The following is a 24,968-nucleotide window of genomic DNA, read 5'->3' as shown; positions in this document are numbered from 1 at the left end:
TAGAGAGAGAGCTCGTAGTAATCAGGACTTTGATTCTTTGTATCACATTTGGTGTTAGTTCATGGATATGTACATTTGTCGCTTGATTATGCCGTGCTTTGAGACATATCTATGGATTTCGCTTGAGCCGTTGAGCTCTTTGGTCCTTCTTTTCCAGTTTGCTTGTGTTTATCTTGCTTTATATTTCTCGCTCTCTCGTTATTTATGTTTGTGTTGTCATCAATCACCAAAAAGGGGGAGATTGTAAGCATCTAGGCCCTCAAGGTATGTTTCGGTGATTAATAACAACCATTATTGTGACTAATGAGTTTGTGCAGCTTAATAGATCATTATCGCTCATTTGGTCATATGTCAAAAGAGGCCCCTCAATTTCGGTTATTCAAAAAGGCGATCTCGGTATTCAACTCAAGATTATGTCAAGACTAAGGATCTTTCTAGTCGTAAGTGTTATAAGGTTGAGAAGGACACTTAGGTTAGTATAGGTTTTTTTAGTTTTATAGTGATCGCACTATTAAGAGGGTTAAGGCTAAGTAACTTGAGCATGGACATGGTCATTTGAAAATGGATGCACACTATGGTCACTCAGGTTTCTAGAAGTTCAAATAAGTGGTTCTCAACTGATATCTCAAGAATATTTGGATTTCATTCAAGACTCAAATCAGAAAAGGCAAAATCAGAAAAAGTCTTTAACACCGGTTTAACCGACGACCTCAATTTTCTATACATCGGTTAAACGTAGTCAGCAGAGTCTGGACAAGTCAATACACCGGTTAAACCGACGTGTTTGAATTTAACGTCGGTGCATTAGTCCAGAGTTGGTTTTTCCAGGGTATTTCAAGTTCTATACACCGGTTAAACCGACGAGGCTTGAAATGGGACGTCGGTGCAATTGACCAGTGAGATGGTTTTTTCAAGGACTTCAGAAGTTGTACTCACCGGTTAAACCGACGATAGGTTTGAGATAACGTCGGTGCAGTTGTCCAGAGACTTGGTTTTTCAGTTGATCAGTGGACAACTACACTCACCGGTTAAACCGATGATACGTCGGTTAATCTGCCCAAGTTGTAACGGCTAGTTTTCAGAAGGGACAGTTTACATTCATCGGTTAAACCGACGTTGACTATTGGAGGTACGTCGGATTAACCGGCGCTACGCAGTTTTCTGGCAGCTTTTCTCCAACGACTCTATTCGTGTGAGCTGCCTATATATACCCCTCCAATGGGTCATTTTGCTACTCTTGACACCAGGCAACATCCAAACACTCATACTATAGTCAAGAGCCACTTTGAGCTTCATCTTTCACATACTTGTTCATTCAATCAATCAAGAAGCAAGATTAAGGACTTGAGTAGAGAGAAGCTTGTGTGCATCCGTTCTTGGTGATCGGTTCTTGCTCAAGTGAAGGCCTTAGCTTGTTACTCTTGGTGATTGACATCACCTAGGCGATCTTGGTGATCGAGGTGTTTCTCGCGAAGCTTGCCAAGGATTGTGGGAGCCCGGAGAAGAAGATTGTACGTGGCTTGAGCTCCACCACGCCGGGATGGTGAACGGAGACTCTTAGTGAGCGCCCAAGTCTCGGTGACATGGGAGGTGACAAGACTCTTAGTGAGTGTCACAACGTGGATTAGGGGTGTGTGCCAACACATCGACACCACGGGAAAAAATCCGGTTGTCTCTTGGACTCTCTCTCTCTTTTCAAGCACTTACTTTCATGCAATCTTTCATGTGCTTGACCTTAGAGATCATAGCTTAGCTCTACCTTGCTTAGTTTCATATCTTTGTTAGCTTGAGTAGCTTGCTTTGTTTAGCCGGTTGGTGAATTGAGCCTTACTAGCATTGCATAGGTTAAGGTTGTTTTATCTATCTTAGAATTTTGAAAAAGGCCCAATTCACCCCCCCTCTTGGTCCATCGATCCTTACATCCACTCATAAAGTCTAAGTCTCAAAGACTCCATCACAAGAAATTATACTTTCTAATGCAAAGTGTGTTACTTTAGTTTATATGGTCTATTTGTCTCTCTCACGTTCATTCTTGATTTGTGTGAAGACTTGGAGTCTTGATTTCTCTCCCTCTCTCTTCCATAAATATATTACCACATCAGCAAAACACAATAAGTAGAAGGCTTAGACTCCATGGTAGAGTTTGGGTTGGGACTGCCCTAAACATCACGTATTATTGGAACTCTCCAACCATCACTAGCCTATAAGTGGAGGTGGGGGCAAGCTATGTTAGACAAGTAGCAACGACACCATTAAGAGCCTAGACACCATCATCTACGCTACCAAAGGACTACCAAGTGGGCAATGTTGGGACTTGGAAGAAAGATATCATGGTCCGGCACGATGATGCGTGAAAGGATATGTAGTCTAATTAATGGTTATTATAAAAGTTCCAGTAGCATCTAGATCGTGGGTTTGACTTTCTGTAAAAGCAAATTTTTTAGATTTAACAGCATTGTGCTCATAGGAGTGAGTGTGCATACATTATAAATTATTTGAATTGTACTGTATAATCGAAACAAAGAGAAAGAATGGTTCAAGCATAAGATTTCGCGGTCTATGGAGGAGATGTCTTGAATGAAATCAAGATGGTGTAGATTCTTTTGGAATCTGACGCCATCCGTTCGTCTCCTAGCATAAGCGAGCTTTTCTTTTGGTAGAGAGATTTGTATTAATTGCTCAAAGATATATTAATGTCAGCAATCAGACTACTGAATCCAGGCAACTTGCTTTCCAATGAGTAAAGTAAAATGCTCGACATATACTCCCTCCATCCTAAAATAATAAAATAAGTGTTTGTTTAGTTCTAATTTTTATCCCATAAAGAGTGTTTTTAGATTGTAGTACAATTCATCTAATTAAAATAATATGAAATACTAAGAAAAAAAATTGTGCAGAGAAGGATATGGAGCTAATCAAATACTTAAGTATATGTTCATTTTCTAGTTTATTGCATTTGTATTTATTGAGAATCTAGAGAACTAAAGAAAGAACACGATTTTCAATCATAACTGCTATAGTTAATCAGAGGTAATATGATTATTTTTTACTACTACCAATATGTTTAAAATTTTCTAAACGAGCACTTAGGTACGGGCGCAGGGAGTATACGAAAACAGCCTCTTCACACTGCTCTACTATGCACAATGGTTTAGTCTTTTATAAGCAAGCCTTTTATTCATGATATGGCTAGATAATTGGGCTAATGAACTCGGCAGGAGATAGAACCAACTCGCCCTCCAAGGAGGCTCTAAGTTTATGGTTAATCTCCACTTATCTTTATTGATCACAATCTTTAGTACATATATAGAAGACTCCCTAACAAACTTAAGGAAACATCTACCTGGAGTTCGTGACACACTTTATCTATCTATAGTATACAAATTGAAATAATTGAAATCATTTTTCACCAAGATTAGACCCACTATATCTCTCACGGAGATCTCACTTGTCAAGCCAAAGGTTTGACAAAAAATGGTGTAGACCTACAAAATTGATAGAAGGAAAATATTCCACCAAAATCATAATTCTTTTTACACCAATCATTCATCTACCCACATCTTGTACCCGCACATTACTTTTCTTTGGCACATAATTTACTTTTCTTTGCACCACTCACCCATAATTCGTATTATTATTTATTCTGGATGGATAGTAATTGACATCATTGTTTTATGGAAGGACCCATAGTTTGTGTCATTATTTTAATTGGAAGGATAATAATTGATATCATTGTTTTATAGAAGAAAAAGAAAAATATATATTATTTTTTGAAGAAAATAAATGACATCATGCATTCACCCATAATTTAAGTCATTATTTGTTTTGGGAGGATAACATTTGACATCATTGTACTAGGAAAGTAAAAAAGAAAGAGTATATTATTTTTGGAAGAAAAATAAATAACATAATTGTTTAATGAAAAAAATTAAATATGTGTCTGTGTCAGGTAATCTCCATTAATCAATTGAAACGAACTTGGAATTAATTAAACCTCTAGCCACCCGTAGGCTTCCGGGTCTTCTTGCGGCGCTGGAATTGCTTTCCTAAGAACGCTAGCCCACTAGCACCAATTTCCAGCCATGACCCCGGACCAGGGTTCAAAATTTCGGTGAAATTTCGGCGAAATTTCGGTATTTTTTTCGTTTTCGGTAGTTACCGGGAAGTGAAATTTCGGTAAATTTCGGTAAATTTCGTTTCAAAATTCAAAAATTCAAAAAAATTTGTAAAAAAATATGTAAAAAATATGATAAAAAACTAGGTGTTTTTCTAAGCAAATAGGACTAGAACACACTCAAATCTAAGATCATTTGCTAGGCTAAAATTAACATTTGAAACCGTAATTTGAATGACTCGTCATTTCATGTGCAAAAATTTGTTTTCCCCCCTCGACTTCAACTAGACTTTGGTTTATCATGATATTGGTGAGGTACCTATTCAATTTCATATGCATACCTACAACTAGGATGATGATCCATCGCCGGCCCGGGTGGACTATACTCTCATCAGTAGACTAGTAGATCTGGTTTCCTCGTGCTGTCCAATTAGGCTCGTCGTCAATCTTGCTTCGCTTTTGCCTTTTGCATCTGCTTTTATATTATCATCTAGCAGCTCTTTTCTTTTGTATGTAGCGGTGAGATCGAATGAGATGGCAACTAAAGCCCTCTGTCTGCTGTAGTCTATTATTCTTAACTAGGCCTTCGATCTGGCTCTTCTTCTAGCTTTGTAGCCGGTAACTGTGGAGACTTGGGAGTTTTTTTTTTGAAGTTGTGGCCATTGCTGATACGTGTTAAATTCCATTGGCAACTGCAGATTAAGTCAGTTGTGGCCTTTGATCTGCCCCCACTTCGTGGAAGAAAGCTTTGCATTGCAATATACGTGTTAAAGCTTTGAAGTTGTGGCCATTGCTGATACGTGTTAAAGAGAAAGTCAAATTCTTGCATCCACAGCATGCATGTGACCAAAATCTTAGGCCACAAGAGAATTGTCACCATCTATAGAGCAGGGAAAAACTTTCCGTTGGAAAACTGCCGGAAAACACACCTTTCAGAATGCTTTAACAATTCTCTATACAAATTGAATCAAACAAAAAATTCAAACACTGTCACATGAATTGATAACCAATTCAAATCATGTTTGTCCTGGATTTAAAACAACTTTCAATTGGATCAACTAATGTCCCTAAAAATTTATAGGAATATCCGCCATAACAAGAATAATAAAAGTCCAGTTGAGGCCTAAGAGAGAAAATGAAAGTTGTCACATGAAATGACAAGACTTTTAATTGGTAGTTTTTGAAATAATTAAATAACTTTCAAACCATTGCTCAAATGAAAAAGTTCCTGAAACAAAAGTTGTAGATCTCGAAAAACTGAACAAAGTTGGTATTCAAAAGTTTTTCATTTGACCTCAGGAACAGTACGAAAATCACAACGGACATCATTTTCCGGTCGAAATCACCGAAATTTCGTTTTTTGAATTTGAATTCTCTTTCCGTTCGGAATTAGCGAAATTCGGCGAAATTTCGGCCGAAATTTTGTTTCCGGCAAATGGCGGGATTCGGAAAAAAAACGAAAAGGTAAACCCTACCCCGGACACAAGCAACCCTTGCAAGTTGGACCTCTTACCTTGTGAGGTGAGCAATGATGAAGTCCTCGAGGTCCTTTTGGGATGACCCGCCCGCAGCCGCGGACGCGCGGACGGCCTCGCGGAGCGCCACTGCACGCTGCCGCACCGCGAGCCCTTCCTCAGAGACCATCATCTCGATCACCTCCCGTATGGCTGCCGCCGGAATCACCTCGGCGTGCTTCTCACATGGCCTCACCAGGAAGCCGGTCTTGAGGTACTTGCACACCAGCTCCGCGTCCCACGGCTGGTCGGAGTGCATGGGCCACGCCAGGATGGGCTTCCCGTAGCTCATGCTCTCCATCGTGGAGTTCCAGCCGCAGTGGCTCAGGAACGCTGCCGTGGCGGGGTGGGCGAGGATCTCCAGCTGCGGCGCCCAGTCGGTGATCAGCAGCCCTGTTCCCTCTGTTTGCTTGGTGAACTCGGACAGGAACTTGGCGTGCCGGCTCTCGCCGGAGGCCGCGAACACGTTGCCGCGGTCGGCGTCGCGCAGAACCCAGATGAACCGCTGCTTGCTGTCGCGCAGCGCCGCCGCGAGCTCCTCGATCTGCTCGCCGCGCAGCGAGGATACCGAGCCGAACGACACGTAGAGCACGGACGCGGCCGGCTGCTTGTCGAGCCAGTCGAGGCACCCGTGCCGCTCTGCTACCTGTTGTCCTGTTCGGGCGCGTTCGCGTCCAGCACCGGGTTCAGCGGCCCGATCGAGAAGACCTTCTTGCCGGCGGCGCCGAGCCGCTCGGTCACGAAGTCGATGAACTCACCCTCTAGCGCGCGGGACGTGTTCATGATGACGCCGGCGCTGGACGGGACCGTCTGGTGGCATCTGGCCTGCTTGACGATGAACTCCAGGTGCTTGTCGGTCACGAAGCCTTGGGGTGGGATGTCGGCGAAGCCGTGCGCATTGCCCATCCGCAGCTGGAGCCCTCCATCCAAATCCAACCCCCTGGCGAGGATAGACGCGGCTGTGCAGTGGAACGCGAACCCCTCGGCGTTGGGCAGCCGCGTGGCCTCCTCCGCGGCGAAGGCGTTCATGATGTCGTACAGGACGACGACACGGCGGTGGGAGGCGGAGATCCTGCGGAGGAGGGCCGCCACCGCGGCGGGCGCGTCGGCGATGAACGCCTCGAACAGGGGCAGGAGGTGGGAGGGGTAGGGCGAGTCTGCGGTAGGGTCGGGAGGCGGGGAGTCGTACTCGGAGATGGCGAGCTCGTGGAACTCGATGCCGCGGAGGGCGCCGGCGCCCCAGCCGTGGAGGCGCGCCTTGCCCTGGCGGACGTGCTCCGCGGGCGCCGCGAAGTGCACGGGCAGGCCGCGCGAGGCGAGGTGCAGCGCTAGGTGGAGCAGCTGGTTCAGGTGGCCCTGCGCAGGGAACGGGACGACGGCGACGGCGACCGGCGACTCCATGAGGTGGGTGGCTTGGCAAGGTGCGTCCGATTCCCCGTGATCTCTGGTACTGGAGGACAGAATGGCGTGGTCAGAGCATCTTGAGGTGCGAATAATCTTGAGACAACGATGCTTCAATTTTTTATTTTGCTGCAGTGTGAGACAACGATGCCCAAAATAATGTGGTATCTGGCCTGCTGCAGAGCAGTCACCAAGCACCGAGGCTTCAACTGTCATCAATGCCGGCAAAATAGACAGCACAATGGCAAAATCGAGGCTCAAAATTCAAAACTTCGGCTCTGTTGGGTTCAAATTTTTTTGCACAATATCCATCACATCGAATTTTGGAACACACATAAAGTATTAAATAAAATTAGAAAAATAACTAATTACACAATCTAACTAATTAGCACGAGCTGAATCTTTTAAGTCTAATTAGTCCATAATTAGACATTATTTGTCAAGTAACAACAAAATGTGCTACAGTACTAAAACTCAAACTTTTTCACCAACTAAACACACCCTTCTCTCTCATGTTAGAGCATCGATTTTTTTCTCACATTGCCGCTGCTCAAAAAACTACTGCCTCCATTGCTAAATAACTAGATATACTACGTAAATAGCACGTATTTATAAAGTTTTGTTGTGAGCTCAATCAAATTTGATTTGGGTTCTTAAATATACGTGGGTGAGGTGTGGACAGTTGAAATATGTCTATGGATCGTTCATGCGTCCATAACAAAAAAACTTGTATGTGGCAGTCATCATAGGTGTCAATAATGTAGTATATGCAGTGTGTAAATATGCGAGGTGATTCAACCCGTCACCGATACATCGATTTTCTGTGAATTTGATGTTCGTTTAGTGCAGATTGGTTTCGCCAAAGTTTAGGGTTTTTTTTCGTAAGGGGTCTGTTTGGTTTCGCCAAAGTTCAGGGGTGGGGGGGTTGTAAAATTGCCATTAGTAGAGTGCGTGTCGATCTCGTTAAAGTTCAGGAGGTATTTTGCAAAAATTGATATTTACAAAGTCTAGGTGCTCTTTTACAAAATTGTCATCTATGGACTGCGGGTTGATTTCATCAAAGTTCAAGGAATTTTTTTTGCAAAATTTATGTCCCCAACTGTTCCTGGCTATCCGATCGGCGGCCGAGGAATTCTGGCCTACGTGGCCATCTTCTAATGCAGGGAAATGCACCAGATTTAGTTATAAGAGATTCTACTATCTTAATTCTAAAATAATGCATACATACATCTATGTTATGGTACAATTGCTACATCTTTCCCTATCACGTATTATGGTTAACTATTGCTAAGGTACAATCATCTTCTTTATTCTCCCCATCTTCTGTGATTGTCATCATTATCTGGAAATCTGACTCATGTTAATTTTTTTCTCTATTTTCTTTTACCCATACTTGTTCCTGTAAGTTAATGCAATACAATTGTGCTTCTACATCATTATTCTAATATTTTTTTCTGGTTGTAAACCCACTTCCTAAATTCCACACTAATGAGCTGTTCGGTTGGACCCCATCTCCTTCTAAAATTGCTTTAGTTTTAATTTTAATGTTGAAATCATATTTTTGATGAGGTCAAAATTATTTTTTAAAAATCTTTTTAACAAAGCAACTTCTTACTGGTAATGTGGTAATCCTCAAAACACCTTAGAACTTAAGGAAGAAGGAGAAGCCGATGAAGCTATTCAAGATTGTGGTAATGTGGTAAACCGTTCCGGGATTTTATTTGGGCATCTTGGGCGATAATGTTTTTTTTTACGTATTTGGTGTAACTTTAAAAAAAAAATGTAGAAGAAGCCCCCATCAAACGGACCCTGATACTTTAAGTATTTTGTGGAACTTTACAAAAAATACTATTTTTCTACCTAATTTGCTTCGTAGTCGCTATACAAAACTACTAGTATTTTTTTCTATTTTATAGTTTTTAAATTAATCTATTTATTAATCATATTTGATATGGACTCTTCAATCAACTGCTAATTTTCTTGCAATTTAATTTGTAACTTTCTGTCAAGTTCTAGCTTTTTTATTTTTATAAACCTAAATTTAGCTACTTGTTCATTGTAATTGATATGGACTCTCTAGTCATCTGCTAATTTCCTTATTTTTCTAATTCTGAATTTTAGTTACTTGCTAATTGTATTGGGCAAAAACTCTTTGTCATGTTCTATTGTTTAAAAACTTTTAATTCCAACTTTATATATTATTAGTTGGTATGGACTCATTAGATTAGTTTAGACCATTAGATCTTCATAAAATCAAATAATTTAAATTCTTCTTTTTTTAATAAATTAACGTGAAAAGTTCTAGACCTTCCAGGCGAACGTGGTGGCTTCTTTTAACACTTACTTATTAATATAATAGATGAAACTCTCAATTCACGAGTTGTAATTTAATTTGATCAAATTATACAAAAGAGTATTAATATATATGTATATATTATAAACTAAGTGTTATTAGTAATTACGTAATTATTTTCATAATAAATCCATTTGGAGATATAAATATTTTTTATATAAATTTAATTAAAATTTAAACTTTAAAAGACTTCTCGAGAAGTGAGAATTGCATTCTTTTAAGAATATACTCTTAAAAATTAGTTTTAGGATCTTGCTAAAAATTATTGGGAGGAAAAAACATCTTACGCAAGCCATTCCCAATATTTACTCCAAAATTTAGTTACTACCGCATCAACAGGTTTTTCAGTTTTAAACATATTTTTGCTTGGCCTTGCTTGATCAGCTTCTAATCACCGATCTAGCTTTCCTTAACAATCTAGCTTAGGGGCCGTTTGGCATAGCTTATTTTAGTTTCAACTACGCTTATTTCACATAAATCGAGATATGTAGTATGAAGCCATTTTATGAGACCATGCTAAAATGAATTAGAAGCCACTGGCGGAGCTACGTTGTGGCCAAAGGGGGCCATGGCCCCCTGGCTATGCAAATTTTCCACCAGGTGAACAGTAATTTTGATATTATTCATCGGATTAGCAACTTAATTACCACGTCTGCCCCCCTCCCCCCTCCGATTTAGTGTTCAAGCTCCGCCACTCTTAGAAGCCACACGAAGCAATTTTTTTTAGCTTCACCGGCTTTGGGTTCACTACTTAAAACCCCCAGCATTGGAAAAATTGTTACAATCTACATAGGACTCTAATAATCTTGAGTCTTATCTTCTTTGTCTTGAAAGAACCGGCATGGAGGACGTCACGAGGGACCCTAGCCTTCGAGTCTTGGATTAATAAAATAATCAGTTCGAGATAGCGATGGCTAAGAACTAAAATCACTCGACGACGATTCTCATGAAGTGTAGGAGTAGCCATGTACATTTAGTACTCAGCCAGCGGAGTTATCATATCACTCGTCGAGTCGTTTCTCACGCCAAGCTCTCGTGCGTGGAAGCCACACGAGCTGCCAAATTAAAAGCACGCTAAGTATCTTGTTGCATCCAGCCCCCAGTAGTATGGGAGTGGGACATGCTGCTGAAAGCATGCTAAGCGCCTTGTCGCGCCCAGCTCTCCTAAGCTTGGAAGTCAGACGAGGCACCGAAAGCACGTGGAGTGCCTTATCGTGCCCACCTCTGAAGTGTGGGAGCCACCGAGCCAGATAAGCTGCCAAAAATACGGCGTGTGGCTGATGCTATAAAAATAAAAATTATGTAGCATAATGTAAAATATTAAGCTATTGGAATCGATCTAATTTGCATCTTGTTCTTATTAGGCCATGCAATTTCCCGAAGTAGCTAGCCTGTTATGTTTAAGCACATAGTTTTGCACGATCTTAACTCATTATGCTGAGAGCGGATCATCGAATACGTGATGAGATAGTTGCAAGGCAAGTTTGACATACGCAATCCAATTACTTTAGCAACCGTTGGAAGAAAGGTCGGTGACATAGGGGGAAAATTGCAAGTAGAGCGACTCATAGGCTGCAACCTCCACGCCTAAAAACCCCCAAAGCCACCCATCAAAAAAAAAACCCCAAAGCCATGGTTGTTGACTTCGGATGATCACTGTGAACAATCATATCCACACTTGTTCATACTCAAATTTGAGGCGTCTATGTGGAGGCGTGTCAAAATAAACAGCCATGGGGTGAGCACAAAAGTAGCAAAGCTTCACGGGACAAGCCACGTCGCATGAGATGACATGATGCATCAAAGGCAGCAACGGGTATCCGGAGGATCGCCGGGGCAAAGGCGAAGGCAGCCGCACGCCACTGACGCCAGCGACCAACGGTCGAACCGACCGCACGTGAGGGACAGGGACGCGCATCAGCAGCGCCCAAAAATAGCCACTGCGTGCTAGCCCACCGGAGCTCAGCACCAGGATCGCACAGCCCCACCGGCGGTTGCGGGGAGCACCGCGCCTGCATGCCTGCCAGCCAGCCACGGCCCCGGCTGCATGCCCCGCCGCGCCCGCGGTATATACTGCCCCGCGCCCCGGCGCTCCCGGCCCGTAGACGACGCACCCGCTCGCCAAGCAGACCACGCCCCACACCGCCCGCCCTGGCCCGCTCCCCGACGCGCGCGCCGCGCTCCCCGGCGAGCCAGGAGCCTCCTCTGCCTTTTGCTCGCGGTCGCGGCCGGGACAGCGCGCTCGCCGCAGGTGCATGCGTGCGTGTCCCGCCGTGAGGCCTCCCTCGGCTGGCTTGCTGCGAGCACCAACCAACCAACCACCAACGCCCCGCCCCCGCGGCGCGCGTGCGTGAGCGTCCAGGCATGCCTGCTGCCCGCCGCCCCGCGTTCCGAGCCGGTGAGTCTCCCCGCTCGTAGCTGACGATCGGATTGGATTGCCGTGGGGGTGCCGCGCCGCGCCGCGCTTCCGGCCCAGCCATGGATCAGCAGCGGAAGGGCAGCCTCAGGTCGGTCGGGTCCAACGCCTCGCCCAGGTCCAAGTCGGGGTCCTTCGACTTCGACCACGACCAGGACAAGGAGCGCGGCGGCCAGCACAGCGACGGCGACCGCCGGGAGGTCGTCGTCAAGATCGACGCCGAGCCGCACTCGCCGGTCTCCCTCCACGCGGCCGGCGGCGCGTCCGGGCACAACTCCGCGGTCAGCACGCCGCGGGCCGGCGCCAAGGTCACCATGCTCGCGCCCTCCGCGTCGGGGTCGAGCGCCTCGACCTCGCCCAGCGTTGGGGGCGACGCGTCCCGCTCCGGCGACTCCTTCAGCTTCAAGAACCGCCCGCCGCAGTCGCCGGGGGAGTCCAGCGAGGACCCGCCCAGCCGCCTCATCGGCAGCTTCCTCCGGAAGCAAGCGGCGGCCGGCGGCGAGGTGTCGATCGACCCCGACTTCGACGTGGATGAGATGAGGAGGCCGCCGCGCGCGCCCACGTCCGTCAGCGCCTCCAGGGAGCTGCGCGTCTCGTTCCAAAACCCCCACAAACGCTTCTCCCCGTCCACGTCGTCGGCGTCGTCCTCCTCCTACGACGGCATCGACACCCGGAACCAGAGTGGCACCGACGCGGACACCGCCGAGGTGCTGCGCTGCACGTCGACGTCCACCGCCTCCCTGCTGGCGCGCAGCAAGACGCGCTCCCGGCTAATGGATCCCCCGCCGCCGTCGAGCGCCCCCACCGGCGAGCCGGACCCCCGCAAATCGTTCGTCTCCAAGGGGCTGCCGCCCAAGTCCGGGCAGCTCCGGTCGGGGCTCATCGGCAAGTCGGGGCTCATCGGCAAGTCCGGCGGCTTCGACGACGAGGACGACGACCCGTTCGTCGACGAGGGCATGACCTCGGACTTGAAGCGCGACACCATGGACTGCCTTCTCATCATGGAGTGGGTCAGCCTGGTGGTCATCGTGGCCGCGCTGATCTGCAGCATCACCATACCCAGCCTGTCCAGGAAGAAGCTCTCGGGGCTCCACCTCTGGAAATGGGAGCTCCTCGTGTTCGTGCTCATCTGCGGCCGCCTCGTCTCCGGCTGGGTCATCCGCATCGCCGTCTTCTTCGTGGAGCGCAACTTCCTGCTGCGGAAGAAGGTGCTCTACTTCGTCTACGGCGTGCGCCGGGCCGTGCGCAACGTGCTCTGGCTGGGCATCGCGCTCGTGTCCTGGCACCTGCTCTTCGACAAGGACGCCAAGCGGGAGACGCGCACGCCGGTGCTGCCCTACGTCACCAAGGTGCTGTGCTGCCTGCTGGTCGCCACCGTCATCCGCCTCGTCAAGACGCTGCTGCTCAAGGTGCTCGCGTCCTCCTTCCACGTCTCCACCTACTTCGACAGGATCCAGGAGGCGCTCTTCAACCAGTACGTCATCGAGACCCTCTCCGGCCCGCCGCTGGTGGACGAGAGCCGCATGATGGCCGAGGTGCAGAGGCTCCAGAGCGCGGGGGCAGCCATCCCCAGCGAGCTCGAGGCCACGGCCATGCCGAGCAAGCCCGGGCCCGCGCCCAAGAGCGGGCGCCTCACGACGGCCGCGTCCAGGCGAGGAGGAGGGACCAGCAAGCAGCTGCAGAGGCAGAAGACCGAGCGGCATCTGGACGATAGCATCCCGATCGACCAGCTCCACCGGCTCAGCCAGAAGAACATCTCCGCGTGGAGCATGAAGAGGCTCATGAAGATCGTCCGGTACGGGGCCCTGACAACCATGGACGAGCAGCTCAAGCATGCGACGGGCGAGGACGAGCTGGCCACGGAGATACACAGCGAGTATGAGGCAAAGGTTGCGGCAAAGAGGATCTTCCAGAACGTCGCCAAGCCTGGGTCCAAGTGAGTGCTAGTACATACATCTCTGCAAAACTTAATTCCCAGTCCGTGTTGAACACTTTCTTCTTTGAATTGTCATCATGGCAGCGTCCTTGACTGATTTCTGAATCTGAACCCAACCCACTGCAGGCACATCTACCTGTCAGATCTGATGCGCTTCATGAGGCAGGAAGAAGCTTTGAAAGCGATGGATCTTTTTGAAGGAGCGCAGGAGCAAAACAGGGTCAGCAAGAGGGCGCTCAAGAACTGGGTGGTAATGATCTTGACACGGCTCCTCCTCCTCCTATCATCCATCTCAGTGAGAATTTTCCTGATCACCGCTGCTGTCTCTCGCTGTCGTACGTGTGGATTCTGTAGGTAAACGCGTTCAGAGAGCGCAAGGCACTTGCCCTAACGCTCAACGACACCAAGACCGCAGTGAACAAGCTCCACCAGATGGCCAACGTCGTGGTCGCGTTGATCGTGCTCGCTCTCTGGCTTCTCATCCTAGGGATCGCAACGTCAAAGTTCTTCGTCCTGCTCAGCTCGCAGCTCCTCGTCGCGGTCTTCATGTTCGGGAACACTCTCAGGACCATCTTCGAGGCGATCGTGTTCCTGTTCGTGATGCATCCTTTCGATGTCGGCGATCGATGCGAGGTTGATGGAATGCAGGTAGCAGATGCTCCTTGGTGCTCTGTCGACAGTGAACAAATTTGCTTCGCACCAGCTGACCTAGCTTTGTTACACACTGCTAAATTGTGGGTCAGGTGGTTGTGGAAGAGATGAACATCATGACGACGATCTTCCTCCGATACGACAACCTCAAGGTGTATTATCCAAACAGTCAGCTGGCCCAATTACCGATCATGAACTACTACAGGAGCCCTGACATGGGAGACGCTGTCGACTTCGCTGTTCATGTCGGAACACCAGTGGAGAAACTGACCCTCATGAAGGAGAGACTAATGCAGTAAGCTCTCATGCCTTAACCTCAGTTTGTCACTGTTTTCAAAGGTTACATACTATAGCTTTTTATGCTCTTTGACTAGCTTCTTGATTAAGGTTACTAGCTAACCCATTTTTTCTCAAAAAAAAAAAAACAATTCAGTTACCTTGACAACAAGAAGGAACACTGGTACCCCGGCTCGATGGTGGTCCTGCGCGACGTGGACGACACCAACAAGCTCAAGGTCTCCATCTGGTGCCGCCACACGATCAACTTCCACGACATGGGGATGCGGTTCGAGCGGCGAGAGCTCCTGCTGCAGGAGATGATCAAGATCCTGAGGGACCTCGAGATCGAGTACCGGATGCTGCCGCTCGACATCAACGTCCGGAACGCGCCGACCATCCAGTCCGCGAGGATGCCGTCGACATGGACGTTTAGCTATTGAGATCTTGATGCACGGATGCCTTCAGCCTTGCTATACGAGACAGTGCTCTGGAGTTGCTAGAGAGAGGTAGAGTAAGTTTTCCTGACCAGTCCTGAGTCGAGTGTTCCCTTGAGTACGTGTGCTTTGAGCTGTGACAGCCTGCTGACGAGAGGCAACAGGTCTTGCTGTCCTTGCAGCCATCACTAGTGTTTTCTTGTAGTTTTTGTGTTGTTGATCCGTACTTTTGTGCCTACTTTGTTGGTAAGTAAACACCTTGTGCTGCAGAATAAATGTGATTATTTAGCTCATCTAAAAGATTGGAGTTCTGAATTATCTGTCTTTAATTTTACACACGGGCGTCTATTTCAAAATTTCAATTGACAGAGCTGAAGGAATTTATGAATTTATACATTACAACATATCATCATCCAAAATCTCGAAGCAAAATAGTATGTAAATCTTTATTTTGAATGGGACCTGCATTCTCTGGACTAAGTATGAGAAGGCTGGCGTTTGCATTTACACATGGAGGCAGTACAAATCTTGTCACCTAAGTCTTAGTGTCATGCACTGAAACAAACCTGGCAGCAATCGGATCGGCAATCGCTGTGTTTGCTTGGCTGTAGCTAATGGCTGGTGCTGATTTGTTACGAGAGAACAGTACCGTTGACTGGCTAGTAGCTGGTGACTTGTGCTGATTTAGTATGAGAGAGCAGTACTGCTGGCTGGTTGGCCGAAAAACCAAGCGAACACAGCGAATGCTGCCACTTGCTGCTACCTTGGCCGCGTCAGTCCAGGAGCAGCAGCTGCCGGGAGCGCACGCGCACCTGCAGCCTGACGAGCACCTTCATGCACCAGATGGCGATGTTAGGATAATCATGACTTGGAGTTTGTTTCGTGTCAGTTTGTGCGTGCGTCGCATTGAGTTGTGTTCATCCAGAATGTTAGCGCATGCTATAGCTGCGAGTTTGTGTGTGTTTGCTCGTAGATTGGAGCGTGTCATAGCCGAGTGCGTGTGTCCCTGGTGGAGTTCGTCTCCATCAGTTAGTTAGCTGCAGGAACTAGTCGCGGGCGTGGCTCCCGGAAGGCTCGGTGAAAGGCTAGGACGTGCGCATGAGCAGGAGTGGCTCACGTACGAGTTGCAGCCGCGTCGCCAGGAGATGGAGCCGGAGCGCGCAAGAATCGGTCGAAGTAGTTGCTCGACGCTGCGTGGCCTGGGCTATAAAGCCGGCATGTAATCGCTGTGTAATGTGAGCCGAGTCCAATGAAATAACAGCCAACATACAGGCCGTTCAGCGGCCGGGGCGTTCGTCGCTGGAAATCCTATTGTGTTCCTCTGTTCTTGTGATCGTTCGTCGATCCTCGGTTCCAACAGGCGACGCTGGCCTGCTTCCGCACGTACGCGCCTCGCGCGAACGCCTGCAGCTTCACCAGGCTCCTCAGGGCGCGGAACGCCTTCCTCGCCTGGCGATCAATCGAAATTGACAACTTCAGAGTTCAGAGCCTGAAGCACAGGAGACCCTACTGAAGTTTACGCAGATCAGTCGTGGCGTCACGCGCGTACCAGGTGGCCGCGGAAGTGGGCCTGGATGGTGGCGGCCGCGGCGTGCTCGACGGAAAACTCCTGGCTGCCAGCTCCTCCGCCCTCCGCCTGCACGGCCGTCGCCGCCGCGGCGACGGCGTCTGTGGCAGCAGGCCTGGGTTCGACGCCCCTGGCAGCCGTTCCGCAGGGGGGCGACCGCGCGAAGACGCGGTTCACCCCGCGCGGCCGCGGCCACCGGCGACGGCAAGGCCTCGGCGTCTCGAGCCGCTCGGCGCCTGCGCCGCGACGTCCGAACCGGGCGACGCGTCTTAGGAAGCTCTTCTTCGTGGCGTCGTCGGCGTCGTCGTCCCTACCACCGCCGCCGCGGCCGCCATGGCGTCGCCGAGGTCGCTCTCGGCGACGGCGCGCGCCGAAGCAGCGAAGCAGTCGCCGGAGGAGGGCGTCCATGCGGGCGGGGTTCTCGTTCTGGTGGTGGTGCCCAGGCGGTGCGTCGTGGGCGCAACAGAGGGAAGGAAGAACGTGCCAGGATTTTAGAGTTGAGTTGGATATTTTCTTTTTCTTTTTTGGGGTATCGAGAGGAAAGGAGTATAGAATTCCAAATGAGCCACGCACGATCTGCGGCCCGAGGCACGGCCCTAGCCAGGCCCGACAGCCTTTTAGTGCTTGGGCCGCCACTCCGGCCTATAGTGCCGGCCTGAAGCACAAGCACGATAGCGGCCCGTGTGATTTCATAGCCTAACAGCCCACATTCCCCTTCCTCCTCACTTCCCATATATAAAATCATCAAATCCTAATTTCTCCACCCCACACCAGCCGCCCCTCCCTCACTCCTCCACCCCTCCACGCGACCACGCCGGCTACCTCCGACCCCGACCGCATCCTCCCCGGCCGCCGCCCGCCCCCGCCGTCGCCAACCCGGCCTCCGCCCCCGCCGCCTGCGCCCCCGCCGCCGCCGACCCACCCGCGACAGCTGCCTCCGCCCCCGCCGCCGCCGACCCACCCGCGACGGCTGCCTCCGCCCCGGCCGCCGCCGACCCCAATCCCCGCTCGGGCGCGGCCAAGCGCGGCGCACAACTGCCCGGCGACACCTCTGCCCTCTGGCCTCCGCGCGCCAGATGGGCCACCAGAGCCCGATGGGCCGCTAGAGCCCGATGAGCAAGTCGGGCCGCCGTGCCGGCCCGGCCCTATAAAAATGCTTGTGTCGGGCCTGGGCTGCCAGTTCAGTCCGACGGCCCGATGGGCACGGCACTATCAGGCCCGATGGTCTGATAGTGCCGGGCCGCTTCGGGCCGGGCCACATCGGGCTAAGGCCGGGCGGCCCGTTTGGAATTCTATAGAAAGGAGGAAGGAGAGCTTTGAGCCGGCCCAGCGGAAAAACTTGCCACAAATGCCCCTGGAAATAAGCCTTGGGCCGGGCCTACTTCTTCGTTGCGCTTGGACAACCTCGGCCTATAGGCCCAAACAACTACGACCCAGCCCATGTACACAAAACGTTCGGCTGTCGCGGACAAGCGGAAATTCCCCATCGCCGCCGGACGCCGTAACTCACGGAGCCGAGCCGCCGGGGGCCTCGGCGACCGTCGGGTCGCCGGAGACGAGGGCTACGCGCAGCGCCGCGCATCGACTCGCTCGGAGGAGCGACGCGCGATGGCTTTGGCTTTGCAAACCGCAGCTAGGTTTGCTGTCTGGATCACCACCCCTTCATTTTCTTTGTCTGCTCAATTTTGCGTTCCCTTATTTTTCTCTGCACAATTTTGCGCTCCCCGTGAAGCTCCGGTGGAACGATTCCTTCTCAGCCGTCGCGGGTGGTTTTTTGGTCGGGGCTGACTGCAGAGTAAAGTAAACTCCCCGTCTTCTAGATTTTCATTGTTTGCCTTCGCTTGTACCATGTCTATATCTTTTGAGACAATCAATTGACTGTCTGGTAGCTTTCAAAAAAATTGACTCTCTGGTATAGTTACTATTGTTTAATCGACTCATTCACTAGCTAGTTAGCTTCCTGGGCAAACCAGATCTAGTATGAGGAACAAAGCTAATAAATGTAAGGCCAATTATGTGTAACACCCGTAGCCCGTGCGAGACACAGACGTGAGAATCACACACAAGAACAGACGCAGAGGAGATCACCGAGAGGAACGAGGGCAGATTCCCTCTCCTTCGATTCTGTTTCAGATCAGAAAATTTACACACGTCTCTTCTCACGCGCTGGCACCTTTAAGCCGAGCGCACACACGATCCAGACACTGGCCACACCGGCCCACATGTCAGCAAGATTACATACCACATTACAATACGCTTTCTCTCTCACAATACACAGTCAGTATGCGTAACATCTCCCCCGGCCGAAGAACTTACTTGACCGCGAGCAAGAGCATTAGGAAACCTCACCCGCAGCACGTTGTAGTCTTCCCATGTCGCTGCGTTGACTGCAGATGAAGCCATTTCACCTTCACTTGTGGGACGACCAAGTTGCCCTTCTTCACCAAACGCCTCTCCAGGTCCAGGATAGCTTCAGGAACTGTGTTCATCACCGAAAGATCCTTGACTTTAGGAAGGTCTGCATAAACAGGAGTGTAATTGGGGTGAAACGGTTTGAGTTGCGAGATGTGGAACACTGGGTGGATCAAACTGTCCGGTGGCAACTGCAACTTATAAGCCACTTGTCCCACTCTTGCCAGCACTGTATATGGTCCATAATACTTGAAAGCAAGCTTTGGACATGGTCTGTTAGCCACAGACGTTTGCACATAAGGCTGAAGTTTCAGTAGAACTTGTTCTCCAGGATGGAATTGTAGATCAGAACGCTTCTTATCAGCCTGGAATTTCATTTTGGCCTGAGCACGAAGCAGATGATGTTTCAGGGTCTGCAAGTGTATGTCTCTGTCCTCAATCACTGACTGAACCTCCTGAGAGGTGGCCTGGACAGACTTGGGAACCAAACTCAAGTTGGGCTCATAAGCATATAGAGCTTTAAATGGGGAGCACCCTATAGCAGTATGGAAAGAAGAATTATACCAGAGCTCAGCTAAGGGCAGCCACATTTTCCATTTCTGTGGGGACTCATGCACAGCACACCTGAGGTACATCTCCAGACACTGATTGATCCTCTCCGTTTGCCCATCTGTTTGGGGGTGATAGGCAGTACTGAATGCTAACTGCACTCCATAAAGTCTGAACAACTCTTTCCAAAAGCCACCCAAGAATATCTTGTCTCTGTCAGAGACTATAGAACGGGGAAACCCATGTAACTTGACCACTGTGTCCAAGAATAACCGAGCTACTACAGATGCAGTGTAAGGATGTTTGATTCCGGAGCATCTCATACATTTATCAGCGAAGCGTGCGTAGCACGGCTCAACTTGCAAGTAACACACATGAAGAGACCATATATTATTCATGCACCGGGTGCACCGTTAAAAGCCGGTCAATCTGTTCCGAGTGTATCCCTTGACCTAGGTGGGAAAGTTTTCCAGACCGATCTCATTGTTCTTCCAAACCAAGGAATAGATATCATTCTTGGAATGAATTGGATGGAGGAACATCGTGTTATCCTTGATACTTCATCTCGCATTGTCCGAATCAATTCTTCCACACATGGCATTTTGAATATTCACCTTTCCCAGCGTGAAATTCCAACCACTATCATATACCATCTTGAGGGGAAGATTCTAGAAATAATTCCGGTGGTTTGTGAATACCCCGATGTGTTTCCGGAGGACTTGCCAGGCATGCCTCCCGATCGGGATATTGAGTTTGTCATTGAGTTACAGCCCGGCACAGCGCCCATATCTCGAAGACCATATAGAATGACTCCAAGTGAGTTAGCTGAATTGAAAGTTCAGTTGCAAGAGTTATTAGATAAGGGTTTTATCCGACCCAGTGCTTCACCATGGGGTTGTCCAGCCTTGTTCGTGAAAAAGAAAGATCATGGGTTAAGATTGTGTGTGGACTATCGACCTTTGAATGCGGTCACCATCAAAAACAAATATCCTCTTCCTCGTATTGATATTCTCTTTGATCAATTGGCCGGTGCCAAGTTCTTCTCGAAGATAGATCTTCGATCTGGTTATCATCAAATCAAAATCCGGCCATCAGATATACCAAAAACAGCATTCTCCACTCGTTATGGTCTTTATGAGTATTTAGTCATGTCCTTTGGATTAACCAATGCTCCAGCCTACTTCATGTATCTCATGAATTCAGTGTTCATGCCAGAGTTGGATAAATTCGTCGTGGTATTCATTGATGACATCCTAATCTATTCCAAGACGGAGGAAAAGCATGCTCAGCATCTTCATATAGTACTCCAGCGTCTCAGGGAACATCAGTTATATGCTAAGCTCAGCAAGTGCGAATTTTGGCTAAAGGAAGTTCCATTTCTAGGTCATGTTATCACGACTGAGGGTATTTCTGTTGATCCCAGTAAAGTACAGGATGTACTGAACTGGAAGGCTCCAACCTCAGTGGCTGAAATCCGAAGTTTCTTAGGGTTAGCGGGTTATTATCGTCGGTTCATACCAGAATTTTCTAGAATTGCTAAACCTATGACTGAACTTCTCAAGAAAGGTACCAAATTCTATTGGAGTGACCAATGTGAGACAGCTTTCCGGAAGCTAAGAACTCTACTTACTTCAGCACCAATCTTAGCTCAACCAGATACTACAAAGCCATTCGATGTTTATTGTGATGCCTCGGGCACCGGAATTGGCTGTGTTCTGATGCAAGAGAACCGGGTCATTGCTTATGCTTCTCGATCACTCAAGCGTCACGAAGAGAACTATCCCACACATGATCTGGAATTAGCAGCTGTAGTCCATGCTTTGAAGATCTGGCGACATTATCTTCTGGGCACGAAGTGTAACATTTATACAGATCACAAGAGCCTAAAATATCTTTTCACCCAATCTGATCTGAACATGCGTCAAAGACGATGGCTCGAGTTGATTAAAGATTATGAGCTCGAAGTGCACTACCATCCAGGAAAAGCAAATGTGGTTGCTGATGCGTTAAGCCGCAAGGCTCACTGTCATTGCCTCTCTGCTATACCCTTGAGTGAGTCTCTCTATTTTGAAATGGAAAAGCTAAACTTGAGCATTGTACCCCATGGCACATTGGCCCATCTAGAACTTACTCCTACCCTTCGTGATCTGATCATTGAAGCACAAAAGAAGGATAAAGGAATAAAGGAAATTCAAAGAAGATTATCAGAAGGAGATCCGAAAGTAAACTGTTTCCACCAAGATAGTGAGAATGTGTTATGGTTTAAGAACCGAATAGTGGTACCTAAGAATTTTGAACTCCGAAAGCAAATTCTTGATGAAGCTCATACTTCCCGACTGTCTATCCATCCTGGTAGCAACAAGATGTACCAGGACCTGAAACAACAATTTTGGTGGACTCGGATGAAAAGAGAGGTCGCTAAATATGTGTCCGAATGTGACATCTGTCGCAGAGTTAAAGCTAGTCATCTCAAGCCAGCAGGAACCCTGCAGCCCTTGAGTATTCCTGAATGGAAATGGGAAGATATTAGTATGGACTTTATAGTTGGGTTACCTCGGACCCAAAAAGGTTATGACTCGATTTGGGTTGTGGTTGATAGACTAACCAAGTCAGCACATTTTATTCCAGTCAGTACTCGTTATTCCACAAAAAGATATGCTGAGTTATATATTGAGCGTATCTTATGCCTGCATGGTATACCCAAGACTATCATCTCTGATCGTGGAAGCCAATTCACAGCTCGCTTTTGGGAACAATTGCATACTTGCTTAGGAACTCGTGTGATTCGCAGCTCTGCTTACCACCCTCAAACAGATGGCCAAACAGAAAGAATCAATCAGATTTTAGAAGATATGCTTCGTGCTTGTGTCTTAGCCTATCCACAGAAATGGGATCAATGTCTGCCATTAGCTGAATTTTCTTATAACAATAGCTATCAAGAGAGTATCAAAATGGCACCATTTGAAGCATTATATGGTCGTCGATGTCGAACCCCTTTGAATTGGTCTGAAGCAGGGGAAAGAACTATTTTCGGACCGGACATGGTTCAAGAAGCCGAAGAACAAGTCCGTCTTATTCAAGAAAATTTGAAAATCGCGCAGTCTCGGCAAAAGAGCTACGCTGACAAAAGGACTGATCCACTTGTCTTTAAAGTTGGTGACCAGGTATACTTAAAAGTATCACCTTGGAAAGGCGTTCAAAGATTTGGAGTAAAAGGAAAACTAGCTCCCCGCTACATTGGTCCATACCCAATCGTGGAGAGATGTGGCCCTGTAGCTTATCGGTTGAATCTTCCAGCAAAATTTTCGGCAATTCATAACATCTTTCATGTGTCACAACTGAAGAAGTGTTTGAGAATTCCAACTGAAGCTATTGATAGTGACTCAGTTCAATTAGAGTCTGATCTCACTTATCCGGAGCATCCTATCAAGATTATTGATCGCAAGGATCGGATTACTCGTCGCACAACTAATCGATTCTACAAAGTTCAATGGAGTAATCACTCCGAAGAAGAAGCGACTTGGGAGAAAGAAGAATTTCTGAAATCCAACTATCCGGACTTTTTAAGCGCTCATCCAGGTGCTACATCTACAAACCACCTCGCCTTTTACATTCTCTCATGCGTGAATCTCGGGACGAGATTCCTTTAAGGGGGGAAGGCTGTAACACCCCAGTGTTACTGGTTGCTAATCATGAGTTTAGAGTCGCTAATTAGGAGTTTAATCTTGTCATTAGCGTTAATCGCGTTCGCGCGGTAAACATCGGTTTAGCCAAGTTCGACCCAGTTTTTCTTAATGATCTGAGCTTCAAATCAAGTTGTGCCCAAAACAAAAGTTGTAGATCATCTTGTCCTCTACAACTTCTATTTTGGTCAAATTTCGGGTTTCAATGTGAAAATTTGAGTTTTGGGCGGTCAAACTTTGATCAAATTCTTTTCAAATGAATTAAACCCGGTTACTGTGCTCTCCAGTGAACCGTACGCGCGCCCATGCCGTGGCTCTGCGTCGTCGCCGGCGACGCCACGCGTCGGCCATCGACGATCCTCGCCTGTCGCGCTCGTACGCCGTCCTTATCCCCTCTCCCAGAGCCGTGTCCGTTTTCCCCTTTCGTTTCCCTTCCTCGCGCCGCGAGCAGAGCCGAGCAACCTAGCCCCGCTGCTAGTCGTCGCCGGAGCTGTGCTGGCCGCCCACCGCCGTCTCGCCGCCATTTCCTCGCGCCTCGACCTCCCTCGACCTTCCTCGCCTTGCCCAGCACGCACGCCATCCCGTCCCCGAGCCCGACCGACTCCCTTCCCGGCTGAATCGGAGCTGCAGACCGCCGGCCGCCATTGTTGGCCGCCGAGCTCCGCCCCTCCGTCGAACCTCACCTCCCGGCCCTTCTCCGTTCGATTGGATGCCGTGGTGAGCTTCCCCATGTCTTACTCCATCTCCCTGACCTCTTCCCCTTTGAGCTTGTGCGCCACCACCGCCGGGAACACGTCGCGCCGCCGCGGTTGCCGCGTCGCCGCCGCCTGCCCGTCGCCCGCCTCCCTGTGATGGCCTCTTGCGCCAAGGCCGCGCGCACGGGGGCCGCTTGCCTCCTCTGGCACCTCCCCGCCCTTCCTTGCCGCCGCCCTAAGCCCTGCCGGCGAGGACACCGCGCGCCGCCGCAAGCCGCCGCCCTGCCCTTGCCGCCGCCGCCGCCCGCGCGCTTCCCGCCCCGCCGCGCGTGCGCCCTGGGCTGCCTCCCCGCGCGCCCCCTGCTCGGCCGCCGCGCGGGCCTCCCTGCGCGCGAGCCCGCCGGCCGGCTGGTTCTCGCCCGCCGCGCGCGCGCCATGCGCCGCCGGCGTGCGTGGCCGGGCAGGCCAAGCAGAGCAGGGGAGCTCCCCTCCCTCCCTTATTTGGATGACGAGTGGGGCCCACGGCTCCAGTTTTGTTTTCTTTTTTTGTTGTTTCGGCTGAAAGTTTGATAATTGCTAGAAAAATGCACAAAAATCCTAAAAATGCAAACTAAATTTTGTTAGTCTTCTTAAATCCAGATCTTTAGAAGAAAAATACTGGTGCAGGTGAAATGACACTTTTACCCCTGCTGAGTTTAGGGTTTGCGTTTAAGCTAGATTATTTTTGTATCGGTTGTTTGGTTTGTCTAAAAATCCTGAAAATTTTAGGGTAGCTTACTCTTTGCATGTGTAGTCCACTGAAAAAGTTTCAGGTGCTTAACCTGTGTGCATGTTCGTGGATCTATTGTTGTTTAATTTCTTTTCTAGGGTTAAAATGACTGCTCTCGATCGTCTTTAGATGTTATTAGTTAATTGTTCCATGCTTGTGTAACCTCATCAAAGCAAGCTCCTGTTTTGATCCATG

At 48.8% G+C, this 24,968-nt stretch overlaps 2 protein-coding genes and 1 pseudogene across 2 annotated transcripts; 1 reads left to right on the top strand and 2 right to left on the bottom strand.

Annotated features, from left to right (window-relative positions):
• Positions 1–3,796: 3,796 nt before the first annotated feature.
• Positions 3,797–7,049, bottom strand: LOC120683271 (annotated as a pseudogene).
• A 4,316-nt stretch (positions 7,050–11,365) lies between these two features.
• On the top strand, positions 11,366–15,398 carry LOC120683986 (mechanosensitive ion channel protein 6-like). The gene is made up of 5 exons (XM_039966071.1): positions 11,366–13,734; positions 13,861–13,984; positions 14,089–14,382; positions 14,478–14,680; positions 14,819–15,398. The coding sequence occupies exons 1-5, from the start codon at positions 11,861–11,863 to the stop codon at positions 15,102–15,104; spliced, it is 2,781 nt and encodes a 926-aa protein (XP_039822005.1). The 5' UTR covers positions 11,366–11,860; the 3' UTR covers positions 15,105–15,398.
• Positions 15,399–15,871: 473 nt separating this feature from the next.
• LOC120681264 (protein IQ-DOMAIN 14-like) lies at positions 15,872–17,225 on the bottom strand. Its single transcript, XM_039962777.1, has 3 exons — positions 16,648–17,225; positions 16,463–16,547; positions 15,872–15,948 (listed from the first exon to the last, which is right to left on the bottom strand). Exons 1-3 carry the CDS (start codon positions 17,071–17,073, stop codon positions 15,872–15,874), a joined length of 588 nt encoding a protein of 195 aa, XP_039818711.1. The 5' UTR covers positions 17,074–17,225.
• Positions 17,226–24,968: the final 7,743 nt, after the last annotated feature.

The sequence above is a fragment of the Panicum virgatum genome, chromosome 7N, assembly GCF_016808335.1.
Source record: "Panicum virgatum strain AP13 chromosome 7N, P.virgatum_v5, whole genome shotgun sequence".
Lineage (NCBI taxonomy): Eukaryota > Viridiplantae > Streptophyta > Magnoliopsida > Poales > Poaceae > Panicum > Panicum virgatum.
This window is presented reverse-complemented; position numbering and strand designations above follow the sequence as displayed.

Excerpts from the sequence above, each read along its gene's own strand:
- LOC120683986 (XM_039966071.1), top strand. The coding sequence starts at position 11,861 with ATGGATCAGCAGCGGAAGGGCAGCCTCAGGTCGGTCGGGTCCAACGCC. Across the intron at positions 13,985-14,088 it reads GGGCGCTCAAGAACTGGGTG|GTAAACGCGTTCAGAGAGCG; the intron begins GTAATGATCTTG and ends TGGATTCTGTAG. Across the intron at positions 14,681-14,818 it reads ATGAAGGAGAGACTAATGCA|TTACCTTGACAACAAGAAGG; the intron begins GTAAGCTCTCAT and ends AAAACAATTCAG.
- LOC120681264 (XM_039962777.1), bottom strand. The coding sequence starts at position 17,073 with ATGGACGCCCTCCTCCGGCGACTGCTTCGCTGCTTCGGCGCGCGCCGT. Across the intron at positions 16,548-16,647 it reads CCCACTTCCGCGGCCACCTG|GCGAGGAAGGCGTTCCGCGC; the intron begins GTACGCGCGTGA and ends ATTGATCGCCAG. Across the intron at positions 15,949-16,462 it reads CGTGCGGAAGCAGGCCAGCG|TCGCCATCTGGTGCATGAAG; the intron begins TCGCCTGTTGGA and ends ATTATCCTAACA.